General features: G+C 41.2%; 1 protein-coding gene across 1 annotated transcript in view; it reads left to right on the forward strand.

The window, feature by feature from the left end:
• Positions 1 to 17,068, forward strand: part of serpine3 (serpin peptidase inhibitor, clade E (nexin, plasminogen activator inhibitor type 1), member 3) — a gene marked incomplete at its 5' end in the record, with an annotated part of 32,706 nt that extends 15,638 nt beyond the window's left edge. The window contains 6 exons of the mRNA XM_079563675.1: positions 514 to 768; positions 12,158 to 12,353; positions 13,450 to 13,550; positions 14,533 to 14,616; positions 14,708 to 14,791; positions 16,945 to 17,068. Of these exons, the coding sequence (XP_079419801.1) occupies positions 514 to 768; positions 12,158 to 12,353; positions 13,450 to 13,550; positions 14,533 to 14,616; positions 14,708 to 14,791; positions 16,945 to 16,997 (773 nt within the window). The 3' untranslated portion in view covers positions 16,998 to 17,068. The remainder of the gene's footprint in view (positions 1 to 513; positions 769 to 12,157; positions 12,354 to 13,449; positions 13,551 to 14,532; positions 14,617 to 14,707; positions 14,792 to 16,944) is intronic.
• Positions 17,069 to 23,991: the final 6,923 nt, after the last annotated feature.

Consider the following 23,991-nt stretch of genomic DNA (forward strand, 5'->3'; position numbering starts at 1 on the left):
ATGGAATAAAGCATCGTACCGAGCCCTATACACGGGTGTTTTATTTAGGGATTTTGAAAGATTTGACTGTATTTTGCTCATTCTTAGAGTATTTAAACAGGAATTTGACGTCTGATTTGTGCCGTAATATCATCTTCAAAAAACACAGAAAAAAAACAAATGGATAAAATGAAATTCATCAAATTGCGAACAAATAACGGCACTGCTACGATCAAATATATATTACACGCTAATAAAAATATGTGTATTTTATCTACATGATCTGGCGACCCCCAAAATTTGTCTCGCGACCCCCAGGTTGAGACCCAGTGATCTAAAGTACACCTCGGTCTGTGTCTTCATCACCCAGATCCTTGTGTAGCCACACCTTGGACACAGCGATAACACTGATTTAATACACTGAGAGATTTGTTTATATTGTTGTAGTTTTTAGACTCTACAGTCAAAGTAAAAAAGTGAAGTTTAATAGAAGTAATGAATAATAAACGCGCCTCCCTCCTCTCTCCTGGTCAGAGGACCCGTGGCCGTTGTCCGGCGGCGGCGGCGGCGGCAGCAGCAGTGGCGAGCTCTCGGGCTCCGGGGACCCTCAGCCGGACGCCCCCTGGTGGCCGCCGCGGGTGCAGATGGCGCTGGTGAACACCGTGAGCTTCAGAGGCGTTTGGCAGAAGCAGTTCCTCTTCACTCACACGCAGAACCTGCCCTTCCTGCTCCCGGACGGAACCGCCATCAAAGTACCCATGATGCACCAGGCCTCTGACGTCAGATTTGGTGAGACGCGAAGCAGCCCGGTCACTATATTTGAAAGATAAATACATTTCTGCTACACTACATTTCTACAAAGGCTCTAAAGCAGGGGTGCCCAAAGTGGGGCCCGCGGGCCAAATTTGGCCCGCCGAAACAATTCTGTTGGCCCGCCAGAGAGTGACCTACTTTTGCGCTAATACTAACTCTCTTCCTGTGACAAAGTGGGTTTGTCCCATTGTGTGTGTTTGTTATTTTTTGTTTTGTTTGCAATATACACCAGCCAACAATAACCCTCAGATTCATGTATATGTCAATAATTATATCATTTACCTGCACCACCTGGTGAGAAAGGAAGGGGCGTGGTCTTTGTAGGCCATTTTAAAAACCTCAGGCTGAACCATGTGGAAGGGGAGAAACTAGGAATGGTACCTACCGGTGGGAGGTCCTTTCCCATTAGGGGAGGTATAAAAGCTGACTGCTGTAGTCACTAGGGGGCCATTTTGTATCTGTGTGTCAGAAGTTCTGTTTGCGTGAGCAATAAATGTCTGGTGAGAACTCTAAGTTTGTTAAGTCTGCCTGCCCATTTCAGCCCCTCGTGGCCAGCTTCCTCACACTTCCATTCATTCTCAATGGTAATGTAGGGTATGAGGGTTTATTAATCAATTAATTTGTATATTAATTAATTAATAGGTTGTAGATTAGCCTTAAAATTTAACGGGGCACCAGTTCTAAAAGCGAACAAAATAAAAGTAAGAATAGGAGGCTAAACTACAGATTTATCTGAAGGAAATGAGGTCTTGGACGTACACATGGACCCTTATTCTGGAATAATAAACACCGACATTACCAAAGCAAACTGTGGTTTATGGAGGTTTAATGATCAAAATCAATTAACAGACGGCATTAAATATTAAAGTGCAAACAGAATAACCTAGAAGGCTAACAGGATGAATAATCAGATAAAATGTTCTAAGATTGTATCTGAAAGTCAATAAGGTGGTTTTCTGAGAAGTTATGTGAGTCTTATTGAGCTAGGTCTATGAGCTTACGACCGTGAGAGAAAGGCTTTCCACTCCAACTGTGGTCAGGCGTCCGGCGTTCTGTGGTGGTGATTCTCCAACTGATGCCGGCGCGGCCTTGTCTGCAGCTCCTCTGGCCTTGGGCGTCAAGCAAGACTCAAATTGGTTTCGCTGAAAGCTCAGCGATCAAAAATGTTGTTGTCTTGTAGGAAAAATGCAAATGTTCTTAAAAGAAGTAACTGGTAGTTACAAAATCACGTCAACTGACGGGCTCAAACTTAGAGTTCTTGTGGTCCATCTGAGACAAAGGAGAGGTCAGAGTTGAGCGGGGGATGTCATGCCATGTGCTCTCGTCCGTCTCTCTCTCTCCGGTCCAACTCCACTCAGAAGCGGTTTCAGAAAAGAAGAGCGAAGGGTAAGGGAAAAAAAGTTTCTGGCTATTTCTCCTTCCTTTATACCAAGGGGGCGGCCCCTTTTTCTCCGTGGATTCGACCAATCGTTTCAGTCCGTAACTCGATATCCCAAGTGGGAATGTCTTTGGGAGAAAATTCAAGAAATACATTTCTATTGCGATAAACACATTAACAACTTCACAACTTTCCAAACAACATTTCAACAGTATGTTTGTACATTGCGTCTTTGTTGACCTGGGGAAGAATTCATCATTAGAACAGATTGGTTGAGTTCATTCTCACTGTCCGTGAATTAAAGAATTGGATTATTACTCAAATCAGAAGTTTGAGATTCAGTCTTTAGTCCAATTCGAAGGTCAATACAGAGTTCTCATTTCTGGTTGTGAGGGTTAGGATAGATCGTCACAGTCTTTTTCTCCTGAACTGTATTCGATCTTATCAGCCATTCACAAGCCAGGAAGTGACGACATTCCAAAGGTCATAAAATGGCCTAGGAGTTTTGGAGTGGGGGTTGAGCTGCTCTCTGGAATGCGTTAACAATGGTGAAAGGCAATAGGCGAACCTTCACACGCTACAGTCCCCTCTTCGTGGCAGGCTCCACCCTACGGCGGAGGTTGGCACGCCATTTCCGTGATGTGATGGGATGGCCGTTGACTGAAGACGATGCCCGATGTTCATTGACACAGAGTCGGCTCAGGTGTTTGCTAACTGTGGCAATATTAGGCTAAATGTGTGTAGCAATAGGCAAGTGTGTTTACAGACTAGGTTTAGTCTTACGTGTTTGTTGCTGTGGCTACAATCTTAGCTAGAAGCTACATGTGTTGCATTGTGTGCAACTATGACTTAAGTCCTAAGGGTTCGACACCTAAATTTGGAAAAGCGGTAGAAGCGCTAAATTTACTGAGGCGGTCCATTGAAAAACAAGGTCTCTAGAGTTGCTGATATCTAAGGCTGCGAGTTCACCAAGATTTCCTTTACAACAAAAGATTTTGCAAAATGGATTGAAGAGTCTTAAGCAATACTTGAGCATTGACAACTGACTACTGATTGAATTGTACTCTGTTGTTCAGAGTTTAACTGCAATCAAACTGAAAACAAAGCCTCAATGGTTATGACAGCATGCATAGAGGATAGCAGAGGTTAGTAAAAGTTTAAAGTAGCTCCCCCCTTTGGTTAGAGAAGGAATTGCTATTGAAAAACTTTAGTGATTGCTATTGACACTGAATAGACTGGCTAGTGTCTATTTACAAACAGGAGCTGTGTTTCCTGTTTATTTACAAGTGTGCATCTGGAGCACCAAGTTCATCTGTCCAGTGGACTAGATGTTTTGTTTCAGAGCTTGGAGGCAGTTGCGATAACTTACCTTGTTCCCTGATAACTTACCATGCCATACTGGTTTGGTAATGGCAGGTGTTAAGTGTCTCTGCTTTTGGAGATCGTTCTGTTTGTCTCCAAACATTTGGTTTGTGGGCTTTACCCATTTCTTCAGACCTGATGTCTGACATTGGCTGCAGGTTGACCTGTTAATCGTGCCTTTATCATATGCATTTGTATATGCATGTGGGCAGCAGGATTCCTTTTGCCTTATTTCTCGCATTGTCTGAGTGCCTTTGTGGGCCGACAGAGAGGATTTATGTGCTTGAGCCAGCGCTACCCCCCTGTGGTTCGGGTGCACCATGAGCATAAGAGAAGTGAGTGCGTCCGGGCCAGGCTGGACCCGTTGGCGGGACCAAAGGCCGAAAACATGAGGTAAGGATCGTTCACAAGCAGCGTCTGTGTTAGGGACGACATTGGAGAAAGCATCAGACCGAGGTGAGGCAAGGTCTGATAAGAATGAGCAGGGAAGCTTAGAAAGGGTGGAGGAGGGGGTTGAGGTGGCCAATGAGGCAGCGTGAGGGGCCACAATAGAAGATAGGGTGGGAAGGGTGGGAAAAGGCTGAACAGAACCTGGCTGGGTGAGTTGGGGTTCTAGGCTAGCCTTTAAAGCGTTGTCATCAACGACTGCCTGCTTGGATAAGATCTTCAATGAACTTTGAAGTTCATTGTTTTGTCTGGGGTCACAAGGGTGACCTTGAGTCTTCTCTGGGTGCATTTGTGGACAGTTCAGCTCAGGTAGAACTGTGTCCTTGTACAAGGAGTTGGTTTGGGGTCTCCAGACGTTATTCTGAGACTGAGTTGGGTCAGAACCTGACTTCTTGTGTTTGTAGTCCCTATGTTTTGGGACAGGTGTATGTGTTAGAGTGGCACACTGAAAGATCTCACCATAGTTTCCTGGATGTGAGAAAGGCCAAGGTTTCAGCACCTGTGCATAAAGTATTGATTCTTTGAAATCAATAAGAGGCTCAAATCGGTTGAGGAGATCCTTTCCGATAAGGAGAGGCATCATATCAAGTGGAGACACAAAGAATGGATGGACCACTGTCGTCGGTCCAATTGTCAAGCGAATGTACGCCATTTCTGTGAATGCAGTTTGAATGTCTGCATATGGCTGGATTTCAAGGAAGCAAGAGTGAAGATTTATTTTTCTTCTTTTATGTTGTAGTGCTTCCTGAATTTCACTAAAAAGAGAGGTTGACATTATGCTGACGTCAGCACCTGTGTCAAGCATTGCTTCCTCTTGGAGAGCATTCTCAATAGTAGTTGGCATGTAAAATTTTCCAGCCGGACCTTTTTCAGTGAGATTACACAGAAAACGTTTGAGAGGTTGTTTAATTGACATTTTATCACAGCTCTGATGGATTAAAGGGGCTAATGACGATAGCTCAGCTTTACCATCATTGTCTGGAGTTTGTTCAATAAAAGTGTCATTTTCATCACTGAAGTGAGTCAGATCAATTGAGCTGTCAAGTTCACTGACTTGGTTTTGAAAGCCATGATTCTGATTTCTTTCAGGTTCTCCTGACGAGAAGAATTGAGAATTTTTGTGTATTCGGAGATGCTTTGTGCTATCCCGATTTTCTCTGTTCTTACTGTGATGAGTGTAGTGACCCCCCTTTTGGAGATGCTGCTTTGTTTGGCACTGTTTGCCATAGGTGGGGTTTTGCCTACACTCAAGTTCAGGGCTGGAGAGCAGCGTTTGCTTATGCTTCTCATTTGTCTGTTGACATTGAGCCGGTTTTACTTCATTTCTGCGTTTCTTTTCTGGAGAGGAACGCATGTTTGAACTGCTTGACTTGCAGTTTTGTGTTCTTATCTGTTGTGAGTTCTTTAACTCGAGATTAAGAACTAGGGAAAGTTCTGGATGTTTTATCATCGATTGTTTGTGTTTCATGAAAGCACGCATCGCTAGTTCACGAAGCTGGTAGCTCGTTTGAGTAGCGGGATCTGCGGTGATGCCAAGGTGGTACTTTGTTGTGGGATGAAGATTTAGAACAAAAAGTGTTTTAAAGTGGAGGTCTTCCTCCATCTCAAGTTCGTTTGAACTAAAGTAGGCATCGCGCAGTCTGCAGTAATAAGCCTGTGGAGACTCTTGTCGAGTCTGCTTCACATTTAAGGCTGCAGTTAGGCCAGTAGTCAGGCAGTTTGAGAACTCTTTTGTGAGAGCTTGGCAAAGGCGACCATAGTCTGCCTTTGTGTGACGCGCCTGTCTATCAATGAAACTTCCCACATTTCTACTTGAAGTAAACCTGATTAGGTAAATTCTATCTTCTGCCGTAGAGTCTGGAAATCTACGCAGGTAAAAGTCAATGTCATTTAAGTAGGTGCTTGTGTCGTTGGCACCATCAGACTTGGGATCAAAGCGAATGACATGTTGTGCAATTCTGTCAAGATCTTTGATTGGAACACGATATCCACGCTCAAACTCACCAGTGGCGATCTTGACGGGATCGTTTGTTTCCTGTGAAGCATAACATTGATCAGGTGGCTCAGAGATGAGCCTGTCCAACCGCTGCAGGTGCGGTGGCTTGGGGTTCAATGCTAAAGCAGGTGGAGGAGAAAAGTCCCTTAAGAACTTATTTGTTTTCTCCTGAAGTGTTCCCAGGGGATACACTTGAGATCTCACTCCTTGTTCAGGAGGATCTTCTTGCTCTCTTTTAAAGCTCTTTTCTTCCTCACTGATCGTGCGCCGTAGCGTCGTGTGATCTATTTTAATCTGAGCTGCTGTAAGCTGGCTCTGAATGTGAGTTAGTCTTGTTTTGTCCTTTTCTTGGTTTTCTTGGAGAATCAAAATTTCCGATTTTAAATCTCTTACCTCTAGGGTGGCTTTATTGAGAAGGCACTCAGACCTGTTAAGGTTTTGAGTCGTCCTGTCTAGCTCAGCATGGGCTGTCACTAGCTCCACTTCTCGTTCCGAGAGGGTTCTGCTAGTTTTGTCAAGTTCTGAATCTGCAAATTTCAGTTCTTGCTCTTGCTCGAAGAGTTTTTGTCCTACCTCTTGATGTTGGTTTTCTAGATGTTTAGTTTCTTTGTCATTCATAAGCTTTGCATTCTCTTCTTGGAGAGAGGCATTTTGTGATGCAAGTTCATCATTTTGTCTCCTTGTGTCTGTCAATGCTTCTTGTGTTTGTTTAAGTTGTAAATGCATTGCAACTGCCATTTTAGCTAACAGTGTCAGATTCTCCTCTTGTTTTCCTGTAAGTGATGTTATACTTACTAAAGATGTAATTATGGATTCAAGTTCAGAGGGATCTGTTCCCTGCATTTTGTCTACACAGTCAAGGACGTCTCCCTGGCCCGGTCTGTAGACAGCGGCTAGGTTTCCTGGAGGCATGTTGCTTTATCAAAACTCAGACAACTTTAAAGTCTGACTTGACCTTCTGTGGGTCACAATGAAACAAACCAGTTTTAATTGTGCTTAACTAAAACCAGGGTTGATAGATGGAATGAAGCAAGACATGAAAGGAGAATGGGACAAAATGAATGAGAAGAAAGGACATCGACATTTTGGAGAGTGATCATTGAATTAAAATTAAATTAATTAATTAAATTCAATATCAAAATTTGACTTAACTGATTGATGACTGTCCAGCAGTCAGTCAGTTAAAATTGATTTCAAGAGGTGGATGAAAATTCACTAAGTTTTACTTAGAGAGGGTAAATTTGAATTGAGCCCTTTAGCTTAAAAATTGTAAAATTTTATGCGTTACAATTTGAGATTGCAATTTAAATTGCAAGGCTGAGCATTGGTCTAGATAAAGGCAAATAAGAGCTTGTAGTGTGGCCACAAAACAAGTCATTAAGTTAGACCCAATCAGAAAAGACCAGTTAAAGCCGAAGACAAGTGTTAGTCTTGAGAAGGAAGAACAGTACAGTAACTGTTAAAGATGGAAAAGGACAATGTTTTGGCTTTATTTTCAATAAAACAACAGTAAACTAAGGTACAACTGAATGTTTTTATAGTTTAAGTTTTATTGTCTAAGTTACTCAAGTAAAGCTTACTTACTTGGAAGAGAGCGTTGTGATCAAAGCTCACTTAAAATCACTTCTGCCTCTGTCTCCTCCTTCACGGTAGGGGGCAGAGCTGTGGCACAGCCTTCGGTAGGCGGGCTCTAAGGAAGTGATGTCATTAAGACCGGCCCACTCTGGGGAATGATTGGAATCTTGACCAGAGCTGTAAGGAGGGGGGTCTTAGGGGTGTTATCTGAGCTCCTGCAGGAGGGGAGAACAGTTTTAACACCAATGCAGTGTAAAGTTACAATTTCTGGAAAACTCGCAGACAAATTATATTACTTACTGCAACATACAGGTAATTTTTAATACTGGAAAATTCGCAGCTATTAAAATTTGGTTACCTTAAGGCCTTTGAGAATTGTGCTTTTGATAGCACAAAGAGAACATGCATGTTTAAAAATCACATTTAAAGTATGTGCTGCAACCTATAAACGGTAGCATTGAGAGAGAGTTGCGCAGAGAGTTTTGTTTTCAATGGACACCTTTAAAATGCATTTTTCTTTCTTTTTCAACAACTTTTTGATAAGATTGAACCTCAAAGTTTGCTTTGGAATGATCAGTGATCATTAATAACAGATAGAGTTTATGACGCCTCACACGGGGCACCAAATAGATGTAGGGTATGAGGGTTTATTAATCAATTAATTTGTATATTAATTAATTAATAGGTTGTAGATTAGCCTTAAAATTTAACGGGGCACCAGTTCTAAAAGCGAACAAAATAAAAGTAAGAATAGGAGGCTAAACTACAGATTTATCTGAAGGAAATGAGGTCTTGGACGTACACATGGACCCTTATTCTGGAATAATAAACACCGACATTACCAAAGCAAACTGTGGTTTATGGAGGTTTAATGATCAAAATCAATTAACAGACGGCATTAAATATTAAAGTGCAAACAGAATAACCTAGAAGGCTAACAGGATGAATAATCAGATAAAATGTTCTAAGATTGTATCTGAAAGTCAATAAGGTGGTTTTCTGAGAAGTTATGTGAGTCTTATTGAGCTAGGTCTATGAGCTTACGACCGTGAGAGAAAGGCTTTCCACTCCAACTGTGGTCAGGCGTCCGGCGTTCTGTGGTGGTGATTCTCCAACTGATGCCGGCGCGGCCTTGTCTGCAGCTCCTCTGGCCTTGGGCGTCAAGCAAGACTCAAATTGGTTTCGCTGAAAGCTCAGCGATCAAAAATGTTGTTGTCTTGTAGGAAAAATGCAAATGTTCTTAAAAGAAGTAACTGGTAGTTACAAAATCACGTCAACTGACGGGCTCAAACTTAGAGTTCTTGTGGTCCATCTGAGACAAAGGAGAGGTCAGAGTTGAGCGGGGGATGTCATGCCATGTGCTCTCGTCCGTCTCTCTCTCTCCGGTCCAACTCCACTCAGAAGCGGTTTCAGAAAAGAAGAGCGAAGGGTAAGGGAAAAAAAGTTTCTGGCTATTTCTCCTTCCTTTATACCAAGGGGGCGGCCCCTTTTTCTCCGTGGATTCGACCAATCGTTTCAGTCCGTAACTCGATATCCCAAGTGGGAATGTCTTTGGGAGAAAATTCAAGAAATACATTTCTATTGCGATAAACACATTAACAACTTCACAACTTTCCAAACAACATTTCAACAGTATGTTTGTACATTGCGTCTTTGTTGACCTGGGGAAGAATTCATCATTAGAACAGATTGGTTGAGTTCATTCTCACTGTCCGTGAATTAAAGAATTGGATTATTACTCAAATCAGAAGTTTGAGATTCAGTCTTTAGTCCAATTCGAAGGTCAATACAGAGTTCTCATTTCTGGTTGTGAGGGTTAGGATAGATCGTCACAGTCTTTTTCTCCTGAACTGTATTCGATCTTATCAGCCATTCACAAGCCAGGAAGTGACGACATTCCAAAGGTCATAAAATGGCCTAGGAGTTTTGGAGTGGGGGTTGAGCTGCTCTCTGGAATGCGTTAACAATGGTGAAAGGCAATAGGCGAACCTTCACACGCTACAGTAAATATGGATGCAGTACACTTTTTGAGGATGCGCTCACCAGGATCTCAATTTGTAAATAGATCGGTGCTCATCGAGGTTCCAGCGTGGGTCAAAAATATATACAATGAAAGAAAGTGGGAGCGAGGCACTCGAACACTGTTGTGGTGTCTTGGTGTTTATTACAGAGCGTTGTAGCATCAACTTTCCCAGTTTTCCAACTTTTATTGCAAAGGTTATTGACATTAACAAAGGTACATGTTAAAAAATGACTTATAAAAGAATTTATGCTGAACAAATGAATGAGGTAAAGTCACTGCAGGTGCTGTAGATACAGGTGTTTTTTTTTACATTTTGCACTAAATTGTTGATGTTGTTCTACTAAAACTAGGCTTTTGCCAGAGTTAACATTTGTTTTAGATAGAATCTTAGATAGATAGAAATGCAAATGTATAGTCTATCGAAAAATAAAATAAAGTAACTATTATATGCAGTTATATGTGCTTCACGCTTGACATCGTCGTATTTGGCCCTCTACCCACAGCGATTTTGGGAAACAGCTTCATGCTTTTAAAGCTGCAAAGTTACTTTTCACCACACATTAAAACTGATTTGTACTTTCTATTTAAAAAAAGGATTTTCTACAATACAACATTTACTTGTGTTGGAGTAATATTGGCTCAGTAGTATCTGTACTTTAACCCATGCAATCAAGTACTTTGACGACCACTGGCTGGGATAGATAGATAGATAGATAGATAGATAGATAGATAGATAGATAGATAGATAGATAGATAGATAGATAGATAGATAGATAGATAGATAGATAGATAGATAGATAGATAGATAGATAGATAGATAGATAGATAGATAGAGATAGATGAATAATGGCGACAGTGCAGCGCTTTGAGAAACTTGGTAATACAGGCTTGTAAAGCGCAATACAAGTGTAAGGCATTATTACCACCACCCTGTATGAAGTGAATGGGAGAAAATCCTGTGTGTAAAGAGCTTTTGGTGAGAAGTAATAAGCGTAAACAGATTAGTTTCTCCTTTCCTCCAGTTTTTATTATTATACATGGTTAGTGATACTTGGTGTGAAAAGTGTGAATAAAAGCTGTACTTTAACATTATCAGCTCACAAACTCCTCAGTGTTTAACCTCTTAACTCCCGCCCAAACCGAGAGCATTTTCTCCAGTTCAGCTTTACCCAAATCCTGTAGGCCAGTGTAACGCCTCATTTGAAAGCTAAGATCTACAAAACTCATCTAAATGGATCTTTTTCCTCACGTCATCAGATTTTTTCCCATCATTGATTGACTGCGGAATTCTTCCGCAGTCAATTATTGGTTTTCATGTTCTTTATTATTATTCCTCTTCCATCTTTTTCCCGATTTTCTAGAGCTTTCAGCACCTTCATGCTTTGTGCAATTTATGCAAGTTATGCATCAAAACGTTCCGCATGTTGAGGAGAAGGTGCTGTTACTTTTGGGACTTCTGCAACTTACGGTTTTTCCGCAATCGGCCAAAATGTCGGAGATTTTTCCCATTGACTTATAATGGGGCTGCCGCAAATCCATGCTTTTCTGCACCTTTTTCTGCATTTTATGCAATTTCTGCACTTTGTGCATGTTCAGCTTCTGCAACTTGTGGGTTTTGAGAAAAAATTGTCCTTCTGCAGTTTTCCAGTTTTTTTATACAGGAGTTTGAAATTTTTGTATTGGTGTGTATGGGGTGAATCCAGCCAATGGGGAAACTCCAGGACTTTCAGCCATTTGTGCTTCTGCCAATCAAGCACTGAGGCCATTTCAAAAGTTTGACCAGTTTATGGAATATAAAAGTTTATGCAATATTAACAATTTATGCAAATTAACCACTTTATGCATTTTAAACCGTTTATGCAACTTAAGAGTTTATGCCATTTAGGATTTATGAATTTTAAAGAGTTTATGCAATTTACATAATTTATGCAAATTAACCCATTCATGCATTTTACCAGTTTATGCAAATTAAGCAATTTATGCAATTTGAAGAGTTTATGCAATTTCTGCATTCTCTTCCCGCAATTCCGCAGTCAATCGCAATGGCGCAGCCATTGCATTTCTAGTTCATTTTGTAGCTTTTTTGTCAATTTTTTTATGGTCATTTTTTGTCTTTTTTTAATATTTTTTTTGTCACATTTTTTTTTTACATTTTTTTAATCAATTTTTGTCATTTTTTAAATACATTTTTTGTCATTTTTTGTCTTTTTTAATCAATTTTTGTCACATTTTTTGACATTTTTTTAATCAATTTTTTGTCATTTTTTTTGTCTTTTTTTAATCAATTTTTTGTCACATTTATTTGTCATTTTTTTTTGTCTTTTTTAATCAATTTTTGTCACATTTTTTGACATTTTTTTAATCATTTTTTTGTCACTTTTTTGTCACGTCTTCGTCATTGTTTTCGTCTCAGTTCTGTCGCTATTTTCACACCTTTTTTCCAGAAGCTTTTGGATTGGGGTAAAGCCAAACTGGAGAAAAAGTGCTCGGTTCAGGCGGGACTTAAGGGGTTAAGAATACATTTGTAAATATTCCAGTAAATGACCTCCCTGTATGACAGCTGGATGTTTACCGCCCCCTGCAGGTCAGTTCCGGACGGGCTCGGAGCGCTACACGGTGCTGGAGCTGCCGTATCTGGGCCGGTCTCTGTCCCTGCAGCTGGTCCTGCCCTCGGACAGACGGACGCCCCTCTCCGTCCTGGAGGCTCAGCTCGCCCCGCGCCAGCTATGGGCCTGGGACACCGGGCTGAAGAAGACGCGCATGGACATCTTCATCCCCAGGTGAGACGACCCAGAAGTGACCCACAGAGACACTCACCAATTAACTGCAACAAAACTTAAAATGAAAATATGTGACGTTTGGAAGCAAAACAATGACTTTAGGGACGGGGCGGACATTCTGGAAGAGCACAGAAGGGCCACCGGTCCCGCCTCAACCGAGCTTTACCCAAATCTAAAAGCTAAAAAGAAAAGCATCAAATTAGCGACAAAAAGAGGATTACTTAAATGGTCTCTTTTCGTCTTTACTTCAGCTCCTGTAGATTTTCTCGTGTGTTTGTAGTAACTTAGCGAGAAGCTACAGCGTTTTCATTGTTCTGCTGCAGCTCATTTTCCCTCAATATAAACATGCTGTGTGTCTTTACTTTGGATTTTCTGAGGACTTTTTAGTCGCTGGGTTAGTTTTTCAGATGAATAAACCCCTGGGCTTAAAACGGCGTCAGAATGGCCTAAACTGCTAGCCGCGAGTTAGCAACGTTAGCCTGAACAACATTAAGCTCTGGTTAAATCCAGCTCAGACTCTGGTTTAGAGAGCGCAGTCTGTAATAAAGTCAGCTCTATGTGGATTATTGTGTTTACACTAAACTATTCTACAGTTTGTTGCTTCTTCTCTCCTCAGCTGAGAGCTGCGCCTCGTAGCTGCGCCTCGTAGCTGCGCCTCGTAGCTGCGCCTCGTAGCTGCGCCTCGTAGCTGCGCTGGCCGCACGTCAAATGGTTTCGGTTTCTGGTATCGGGACCTCATGAATGAGCACGAGTATGAGTACAAGCATGTGGTATCGGCCCGATACCCGATACTGGCATCGGTATCGGTGCATCCCTAGTTCTTACAGATTCAGGCGGTGAACTCACTTATTCCTCCCTCTCATGTGAATGTTTACATGTCATGGCCAATATAAATATGATAAAATGTAAGTGTTTGGGTGGTGTTAGTTTAAGCAGACACTGTTTACTCATTCTTATGACTTTGATAAAGATCAGACCACATTTTATGACCAATTGAGGCAGAAATGTGGTCTAAACGGTGCACTCACTTTCTCCTCCCACTGTAAGTCTATGGTATTTGCCCATAAAACTAAGATCCGTATTTTTATCATCCCAGGTTTAAAATGCAGAACCGATTCAACCTGAGGTCAGTGTTGCCTGTGATGGGCATCAGCGACGCCTTCAGCCCCACAGCCGCCGACTTCTCCAGGATCTCAGGTCAGAAACAGGGATTTCAGACTGAAACTATTGAGCATTCTTATATACAAACAGGGGCTGGACTGGGACTGAAAAACGGCCCAGGACTCTGACCAGCCTGGCCCAAATTAGCGTTAATGCAATAGTTTTTTTATTGATTTTTTCCGTAGCTTTGTTTTCATCACGTTTTTGTTGAGTTATTGTTGCTTTTCCAGCAAATTTTTGTCATTTTTTTTCATCCTCGTTTTCATCACTATTTTGATGGTTTTCTTTTAACCTCTTAACTTCCACCTGAACCGAGAGGATCTTTTTCCTCACGTCATCACATTTTTTTTCTATTATTTTGTTGTTGGGGATTCAACTCATTTTTGTAACTTTTTTCTAGTTTTTTGTCACATTTTTATCATTTTTTTGTAATTTTTTCATCATTTTTCATCAAAATTTTGTCATTTTTTGGTCCATTTTTTTCTATAATTTTTTGTCAAATTATTATCACATTTTTGTTATTTTTTTGTCACATTTTTGTCAATTTTTTATCATATTTTTGTCATTTTTATGTTATTTTTTGTCACATTTTGGTCATTTTTTTGTCATTTATTGTCAATTTCTTGTGACATTTTTGCCACTTTTTCATCAATATTTCGTCACTTTTTTGTCAATGTTTTCTCACTTTTTTGTCACATTTCCATCATTGTTTTCAACTCAGTTTTGTCGCTATTTTCACAGCTTTTTTCCAGAAGCTTTAGGATTTGGGGTAAAGCCCAACTGGAGAAAATGTGCTCGGTTCAGGTGGGAGTTAAGGGGTTAAAGCTTTTAGATTTGGGTAAAGCTCTGTTAAGGCGGGGGTAAGAGCGAGGCTAAGGAGAAAAATTCAGGGGCCAGACCGGTGGCCCTTCTGTGCTCTTCCAGAATGGACATATGGCCAGTCCGCCCCTGTTTACAAATACCTACTTGTGCCACGTACTGCACGAACAGCAAACTGACCTGACCTTCTTCCCTGCAGAGGAGGGACTGTACGTGTCCGACGCCTTCCATGACGTGAGGATAGAAGTCACTGAGGACGGGACCAAAGCAGCTGCAGCCACAGGTGAGACCGGCGTTTTATTTGGCAACTTTAAGAATAAATGAATCATATAAGGGTCAAATTAAAGGCAGAACATGTGTCTCACCTCTCGCAGCGATGGTGCTACTGAAGCGATCCCGAGCGCCTGTTTTCAAAGCAGATCGGCCGTTTCTGTTTCTACTACGCCAAAGTAAAACAGGTAAATGTCACTCCATGTCCGTGTGTCGCTGCTTCAGACTGAAATCCGTACTTTGAATCCAACTTTATCCAATCGAACTTTATTTATAAAGCACATTTCAACATGTACACAATGTATTGGAAGGTTTTCACTGCTGACCTGCCCCCAAACCTAGAACACGCCTGATCCTGGAGCGTTGTAGAGACCACCGTAGCTGAAACTAAAGGCGCCACACTGACCACTCATACAGCTGCCGGGTCACTGAGGTCGAACACGCACTGAGCCGTGGGAAGATGTTTTAGTCAGGGGGGGCTGAGCGGCAAAATGTACCCCAAATATGCTTTTTCTTTGCATATTTCCTATTTATTAATATTGTCTGCAGTTCCCAAGCTATCCACCAGGGGGATGTGCAGCCCCCTCAGCCAATAATGGAAAGCTCGAGACCAATCTACCGTGAAAAGCGAATCCACCGTGATAGTGCGCCCTCTGCTGGCAAAGACGGATATACCACGGTATTTAGCTTAGTATTTAGTTTAGGCGACATGTACGATTATTTGGGTTATTTTATGAAATTAAAACAGTGTTTTACTCCTTTCATTGTATTTTGTAGGACAGAGCCTTCATTTGTTCATTTGTTCATTTGTTCATTAAGGGACAGAGACAATATTTTGGAACAGAATCACATGTTTATTGTGGTAACGGCCGTTGCAGTGATCAGTAAAGAAAGGAGAGAAATCATAAGGTTAATAATGTTAGTTTGCAGATGCAATAACACAGTAAAAAATAACATTTGTACCGTCAGGGTCGTCCCTGTTTCCTACATTCATCAGCAAAACAAAAGATCAACACTGACGTCATTAATGTGGAAAAATCAAATGTTGTAATTCTGGGCTAATAATGAAAATAATAATATATTAAGACTACGGTCAAAACTAGTCTGGAATGACATATACATGCAACAGTGTGCCATTATTATACGGCTCTTCACAACGTAAGTAGAAGCTCTGTTGATTTGAATGGGAAATCCCAACGTTCTACCGGTCATTATTTTCTGATAAAGGACGTCTGAGAAAAATAACTCCGCTGCCGATGGTAACGGAGTTGGTGTTTTCATATCACTCCGCACGTACGTAGCAGCGACACTATCTGTCCCGTCACTGAGAGAGAAGTCGGGGAATCGCTCGTGAAGTTATCGTGAGTCTGACTTTCAACTTACCCAGAGATTCACCACTATTCCTCCAACTGCGCCTTCAACTAAGTAGCTAGGCTAGCTGCAAGCCTTGCTGCCTCTAGCCTAGCCAAACGTTGCCGAGCAACGCACAAACTTTTGGGAACTATTTGTCGCGGAAGTCATTAAATAAACCTTTCGACCTTCATAAAAGTGTACGAAGTTTGTTTAATCCGGTTCGCCCTGTCTGTGCTTATTTTCCAGATAATGACCAGCGTTCTATACATTATCCCTTACTTAATATTGGTGCCATAACTTTTTATTTGATTTGTCCTTTATTTATCCAGGATAAAACTCGTTGAGATTAAAAATCTCAAGTGTCCAGGCCAAGATTCTTTCAAATTAAAATATGCAATAATTTGCCACAGAAAGTAAAAAGTACCCGTAATACATAATTATGACTAAATTATAGCCTATATTTACCTTACAGCCTGCAATGGCATGTTTTGGGTATCATGGAATTGGGATTATTTATTGTTTTTAGTCATTTACAACGAGCATAAACGCTATCTTAAGCACAACATTAATGTGTCATGTTTTCTTTATCAAACAACAGAAGCATCTGCGATTTCAAAATTGGTTGATAAGAAATCAAAAAATGAAATAACTCTGTTAAAGTCTCACGTTCGTTGAGTTGATTCCAAGACCTAACACCGTCGTGTATCCGTCTTTACCAGCAGAGGGCGCACTGTCACGCTTTACGGTATTTCTGTCTCGGCTCCGGGTCTGCAGCTTCCCCTACTCCCCTCAGCACCCTGGGTTCCCACGGCCTTGAACATGCACAAATATCAACTTTTTTCCACATAAAAAGCTGCATAATAAGAGCGAGGCGAGTGGCCCAGGGGTCGCTCTCTCATTCCCCAAACACACTTATATAGAAATGTCGAGCTAAAGAGAAATAGAAACTGAAACTGTTTGTGAATAAAAGATATTTTTTATGTTTCAGGTTCGATTTTGTTCATGGGTCGAGTGATGAACCCAGTCGACCAATCGTCTTGAGCCTTTCCCCTCTAAGCCCCGCCCCCCACACTTCACCCTGGTATTTATTCATGGACTTAAGGGAGAGGGACATTATTTTTGTACAATCTGTAAATAAAATTTTAATACATGTTTTTACGAAGGACTCGTCTTTGGTGTTTTTTTGTTTTTATTTTTTTAAACTATGAATTAATTGATCAAAGTTGCTGCTTAACACGGGTGTGACTGTGAGACTCAAAACAAAAGGAAGCTTTACTGCAGTGTCAGGTTCAACACGGGGGGGAGTTTTCCGTGGAAAGTAATGGAAATACTTGATAAAAACAGGGAATCGACTCAATTGGAGTTTTTCTTGTTTTTTACAGATGTGCTGCTGCATAACCAGTGTTGGGGAGAATACTTACAGAATACTGAATACTTACAGAATACTGAATACTTACAGAATACTGAATACTTGCTTACAATGTGTTTTGTAACGTATTCCATTACTTTGTCCAATCAGAGTGCTGTATTCTGAATACTTAGAATACTTTCACTGAGTTGCATAAAGCGGTGTATGATTAAAAACATGCAGCTTCACTTGTTACGCCGCCCGTTTCAACTCATTTGTCACTGATTAGGATTATTTACCCCAGAACGAAGCTGAACTTTCCCGCGGCTGTTTTGATCGTCTCTTTCTTACTGTTGTGAATGTGAAACTGAAATTTAATGAGTAGAAAAGAAAGTGTATTCTAAAAACCCTCTGATGAAAGAGAAACTTTACCAGAAGCAGTGTGAGGCCACATCACACGCACCCGCCCCTGTGGCGCCTCCTGCAGGTGGGGGGGGGGGGTCCACAGAAGGACGGCCTCATGGTTCTAACCGGGCCTGTTGGACCCGTCACCCTGGACCTGTTTGCCCTACGAGACCCCGAAAACAGAGCTCCAGGATCATTTGGGCGCTCAAACCCCTGCACCACGTTAAGGTGGCGGCTCCAAGAGGGGTTTACCAGAATACAGTTACTCAAAATGAGTATTCTAAATACAAGTATTCTAAATACAAGTATCCAATTACTACTCAACACTGTGCATCACCGATGAATTATAAACACTTTACTGTCTGTCGCAGAGCAGAGACAAACAGTAAAAGAAATCATGTTCTCTTTCCAAAAGTAGCATATCGTTAGCCACATAGCATAACTGCCTAACTCATTTTTGTTTTGATTTAGGAAAACATATAAAAACGTTTTATAGGAAACACATTGTTTTTCTCTTATTGCCGTTTTAACAATACAAAATGACTTAGGCAGTTATGCTATGTGGCTAAAGATATGAGGCATTTTGCAGTGACGACGCGACGGCAGGTTTATGACATTAAAGTCGTGGATGAGGAAAAATAACCCAGTGAGAGTTTAGTTTTAGTTCAAAATGGAGGATTATAGTCCCATTCCAAAAGCAGTGTGTGTGTCATTTTGGACAATGACTAAGTCACAATGGATCCTCATTCAGCCCGACGAGTGCCGAGTACTGGAACGATACCAGTCTGGTATCGAAAAATAAAAATAACAAAACGAGACACCAAGACATTTACATCTGTGGAGATCAGGTCTGGCTTGTTGCCTGTTTGGTCCCGGGACAGCACTAAAGGAAGTCACTTTTCTGCTCAAATAAATGATACACATTTAAATGAGCCTTTTATGGAATAAATGAACATTATTGTTGTGTTTTCTGGTTTGAGATGACCTGTACAGGTATGGAAAAAGTATAATCCAGGTATTGGTATCGGGGGAAATGAACGTAACCCAGCCCTAGAGAGAGTCAAAGATATAATTATATTCCCTATACCAGTGTTTTTCAACCTTTGTTGAGCCAAGGCACATTTTTTTCATTGAGAAAATCACGAGGCACCTCCAGCAGAAAATGTTCTCATCAAAGTGTCTTCACTAGGAACACTGCATAGTCTCACTAACTACCTGATATGGAAGAGTATAATATGGTTACTCTGCCGATCACGAGACAGCATAGACACTCAAAAACACTACATTATTTGTGGATAATGATGCATTTGTTAACAACAAAAAAACAACTAGGTGAGAATGGATAATTTCCCAAGGCACAGTTGAGGAATAATTATCCTGTGAATTTTGTGTCACCTCAAAATGATCATAGTCCCTTTCCAAAAGCAGCATGTGGCATTTTCAGTAATTCACATTCAGCCCGACTTCGGCTGGGTCGGGACGTCTTTATGGTTCATAAAATAATCAATGTTTAAATAACGGTTCAATGGTTTATTCACTGCCATAAACATGACTCTGCCCCTTTGCAACCCCGGTGTATTTGTACTTTGTGTTTCAGAAGTAGCAGCTGGTTAGTGTTAGTGTTCGTGCTCATGAAAAAGAACCACACGGCACCGGAAACGCAACATTACCACTTTATTTACATGGCCGTTCACAGTGTAAAATAGAAAATTTATTCATGGGAATACTTTACAAAAAGGCCATTTCCTCCAGCGAACGTTAAACCTCCTTAAATAGTTACTCTAGACTTATTTACAGCTTTACAGTGTATTCAAAATACTCTTTTGGTAACGGCCTCTTCGACGACGCACGACAAGTATGGCAGAATTTGGTCCCTGTCCCGTGAAAAAGGGGGGGGAGGAAAAAAAGGGGGAGACGATTCGCTTCGTAGCAGAAATCAGTAACTTTTTTTTAGATGAAATGAAACTGCTCGAGTCTCCGCGGGTCCGGCGAGGAAGCGGCACATCCGAAAACAAGTGCGAGACGGCTTCGCTTTGCTGCTTTTTGAGGCTGAATGGAAGGGAAAACTGCGCGGATTTGAAGAGAAGTGAAAGGATTAGCTTATTGTCGATGTCGCTTTTCCTTCCGACAAAGAAGCGGGAAGTTTCCAGAGTGGTGCGGTATCGGCGCGGCGGATAAAGCAGGGTTTGGTTTTTTTACTTTTGTGAGGAGGAAACACACGGCACACGAAACTGTCATCAACTGTTTAAAAATCTTCACATTTTTACGATATCGTTTTGGTAATAAAGGCCACTCAAGCTTCTCTCCAGGCTTGATTTTCTAAACAATTTACATTAAAGAGACTAGATGTAAGTTGGTCATTTTATGCTCACTACTGCCGCCTCGGGTCTTACGCGTAACTGCAGTTTCTTTATCGCTTCAGACCCGAATTAACATCTTTTTGAGTGACAGGATTTTGGAGGCAGTTGTGGTGAACGGGTCTGAGCTCATTCTACACATTAGGACACGGCAGAGGGAGGAAAATACTTTAAATACATTTTTAAAACTCCGTATAGTTCCTTTAAAGCAGGGGTGTCCAAACTTTTTTCATGGGGGGGCCACATATTGGAGCGTACACGGGGTAAAAGGGCCGTGGGTCGGTGGTTAGTTCCACGAAACCTTCGAGTAGCAGAGGTTTAAATTGTGCCTCATGCCTTTATTTATGCTTAAAGCAGCACTAAGTAACTCTTCCCCCTAGAGGCCATAAGCGCAACTGCAGGTGTCGTAGCAAGTTACGATTTTTTAACTTATTAATTGTCTTGGAGAGTAAATACTACGCTGACAGAAAAGGCGAAGGCAGAGAGGGTTACTGTGCATCCAATCCAAAGGAAATATTTTTTTTCACTCAAACTTGGCTGTAAATACTGTTTAAAGTGACGTTAGCCCGCAGCTAGCTTTGCCCGTTAGCATGTTAGCTTCTTCTTCGTGATTCCATTAGTGTGTATTGCTTTCTCCGGACCGGTGGCAGTCAAGTTGCAAACATGGTTTTCTGGCCAGAGACACCAGGGGGCGATGAAAGACCCTCCAATCATCCCATAAACACTTGTATTACCCCCACAAGGACTACGGGGAGGGTTTATTAAGGTAAACGAGTTACTTAGTACTGCTTTAAAACCTTATGCCAGCTCTGTCTCACAATAAAATGCTAGTAGAATTGTGTAGAATTATTACATATTAAATAAAAAGGACCATCTCTGAGCAGCCCTTTGGACACCCCTGCTTTAAAGGAACTGGCCACCGTTTTTACGTACTGAGAAATGTTCTTACCTGAGCTTAGACGAGTTGATGCGTAGCTGTCTGGTCTTCACGCGCGCCCTCAGTCACGTAAACACAGCGCAGACGGCGTTAGCATTTAGCCTCTCGTTTTCCCTATTTAAATATGGCTACGTGAAGTGTAGTAATACCAGGAGTAGTTCAAAATCCGCGCAGTAATCTTCACTTTACTGCGCAGACGCCGAAGTACTCCTGGTATTATTACGCCTTACAATATAGTTCCCCCTTTTATCCGCTTAGAAAATCCACATTGTTTAAGTTTGTGTAATTATACTTTGTAGTGGAACACTTCACGTAACCATATTTAAATAGGGAAAACGTGGAAGGGCTTGGTAGCTTCTATCTTGACCTGTTTTGGAGCTATAGAGGAGAGAGGGAGAGGCTAAATGCTAACGCCGTCTGCGCTGTGTTTACGTGACTGAAGATCAGACAGGTCCTAAAGAACTCGTCAAAGCTCAGGTAAGAACATATCTCAGTATGTAAAAACGGTGGCCTGTTCCTTTAAGTTGATATTTGGTCTTTTCTTACACGGGTGTGCAGATTATGTCACAGCCTGGCAACGGAAGCCAAATGAGTGTCAATACACAGTTATGAAACGTGCTGTCAGTCAACATTGTTTGATTGAAAAAGAAAAACATCAATAAAACAATGTAGAGGCTTTTGTTTAGAATGACTGAGTGCAGACCCTGTAAATGCGTTAAGTGAGCTGGTTTATGGCTTCTTGGAGCTTTAAAGTGCACATGACAAGTTTTAATGCTTCCGATAAAATGACTTATTTAGAAGGATGACGTCTCCTATAAATAATAATTATCACTTTGGTTTGAATTTTTATGCTGCTGACAGGAAGTGACATAGATAGAGGTGAAGCTCCATAGCAGGTTGACTCACTTCCCATTGATATAACATGGTCGACATGGCAACAATCTATAGATACAGACGGCGTCTCTGGAAGCGCCCATATACGGTCATGTTTGAAAACAGTTAAGGGGGAAAACAATTTTGATTTCTCTAATTATTCAAAAAATACTTTAACAAACGCTGAATTATGAATATAGTTTCTACTAAATAATGATACAAAGACATGGGGAGGAGCAAAGTGGTTCAACAGCCCATAAATACATGAAGCCACGCCCCCTTCTATAGATACAGACGCATCTCGTCATAGAAGGGGGCGTGGCTTCGCCGAGGGGGAAAATAGAATCTTTAGAGAAACACAATTGTTCTATTTTTTGCCATTTTCTGGTGGAATATGAACTTATTTATCACATAAATAAAGTCCAGTGTAAATCGGGCCCATATGGATATTTTGTCGCAACAGATTGTTCAGTAGAAGTGAAAAAACGGCAGTTGTAGCTAGCGCTAGCTAACCGTTAGCATTAGCCCGATGCTAACATATAGCATCAAGTTCGCATTCTCCGTTATTCATGTATTTATGGGCTGTTGAACCACTTTGCTCCTCTCCATGTCTTTGTATCTTTATTTAGTAGAAACTATATTCATATTTCAGCGTTTTTTGAATAATTAGAGAAAGTTTACATTTTTTCAAAATTGTTTTCCCCCTTAACTGTTTTCAAAAATGACCATATATGGGCGATTCCAGAGATGCCGTCTGTATCTATACGGTCATGTTTGAAAACAGTTAAGGGGGAAAACAATTTAGATTTCTCTAATTATTCAAAAACTACTTTAACAAATGCTGAATTATGTATATACTTTTCTACTAAATAATGATGCAAAGACATGGGGAGGAGCAAAGTGGTTCAACAGCCCATAAATACATGAATAACGGAGAATGCTAACTTGATGCTACATGTTAGCATCGGGCTAATGTTAACGGTTAGCTAGTGCTTGCTACGATTGCTGTTTTTTCACTTCTACTGAACAATCTGCTGTGAGAAAACATCCATATGGGCCCGATTTACACTTGACTTTATTTATGTGATAAATAAGTTCTTATTCCACCAGAAAATGGCTAAAAAGAGTGGAAATTGAGTTTCCCAAAAGATTCTATTTTCCCCCTCGGCGAAGCCCCGCCCCCTTCTATGACGAGATGCCGTCTGTATCCATGCGTGTCACTTCCTGTCAGTGTCCAATAAGGAAGTGGAACTAGGTAAAGGTAATGCGACTCACTTTTTTACACGCGTGCCTTCCCGGTGCCACCAGTACCGCACCACTCGAGAGATTAAGCTTGAACTGTGACGTGGAGCGCCCTTTTGCTGCGGAGGAGGAGTGCTTTAAAAGTGCATTTCTTTCTCTGTCAAAACCAAAACAGAGAGGGTTTTTTTCTTCTTTTCTTTAAGACCAAAACACGAAGAGAACGACGTAGTGTGTGTGTGTCCATTGGATCCTGTGTGACCCTGAGTTCGGCTGAAAACAAAACAAAACTCGACTCTGAACGTCCCCGAAGGTGCAATAACGTGTCCGCCATTTTGTTCCCCTGACGTCTCCGAAATCTCCCTGTTAAATTATTATTATTACTTGACCCTAAAAGACCAGCAGCAGCAACGCGAACAAGTGCTTAACAAACCGGGAACACGCTGTAGACGAACAACTTCAACCGAGGAAAAACACTCTGATGAACTGGACCCACTCGAGGCTTGGTTTAGTTCGGATTTAGTACTTGTTTAGTCCAGGGTTTATCCTCGTTCGGTCCTGGTTTTCACCTTTAGAGTAAAAATAAGAGTTAAACCAGTTTTAGTGAATGGTGTTATCACGATTTAGTCCAGTCGCCCTCGATTTGACTCTGTAGGCGAAATAAATCTGCCAGAGGAACAAGTATTTTTGCACTTAAATTAAGAAAACAACATCTCAGTCACAGATAAAACCACACTGGGATAAAAGCTGTTTTTGATGAAAATGGGGCTAAAAGGTTTATCGATGTCGAATCACAATCGAGGTTTTGACTTTACTGCAATATGACGCTTAACTTCCACTCACAACAACGCCGCCCAAGAAGTGACTTCCTGTTTC

The sequence above is a fragment of the Gobius niger genome, assembly GCF_951799975.1.
Source record: "Gobius niger genome assembly, chromosome: 9".
In the NCBI taxonomy this organism is placed as follows: Eukaryota; Metazoa; Chordata; class Actinopteri; order Gobiiformes; family Gobiidae; genus Gobius; species Gobius niger.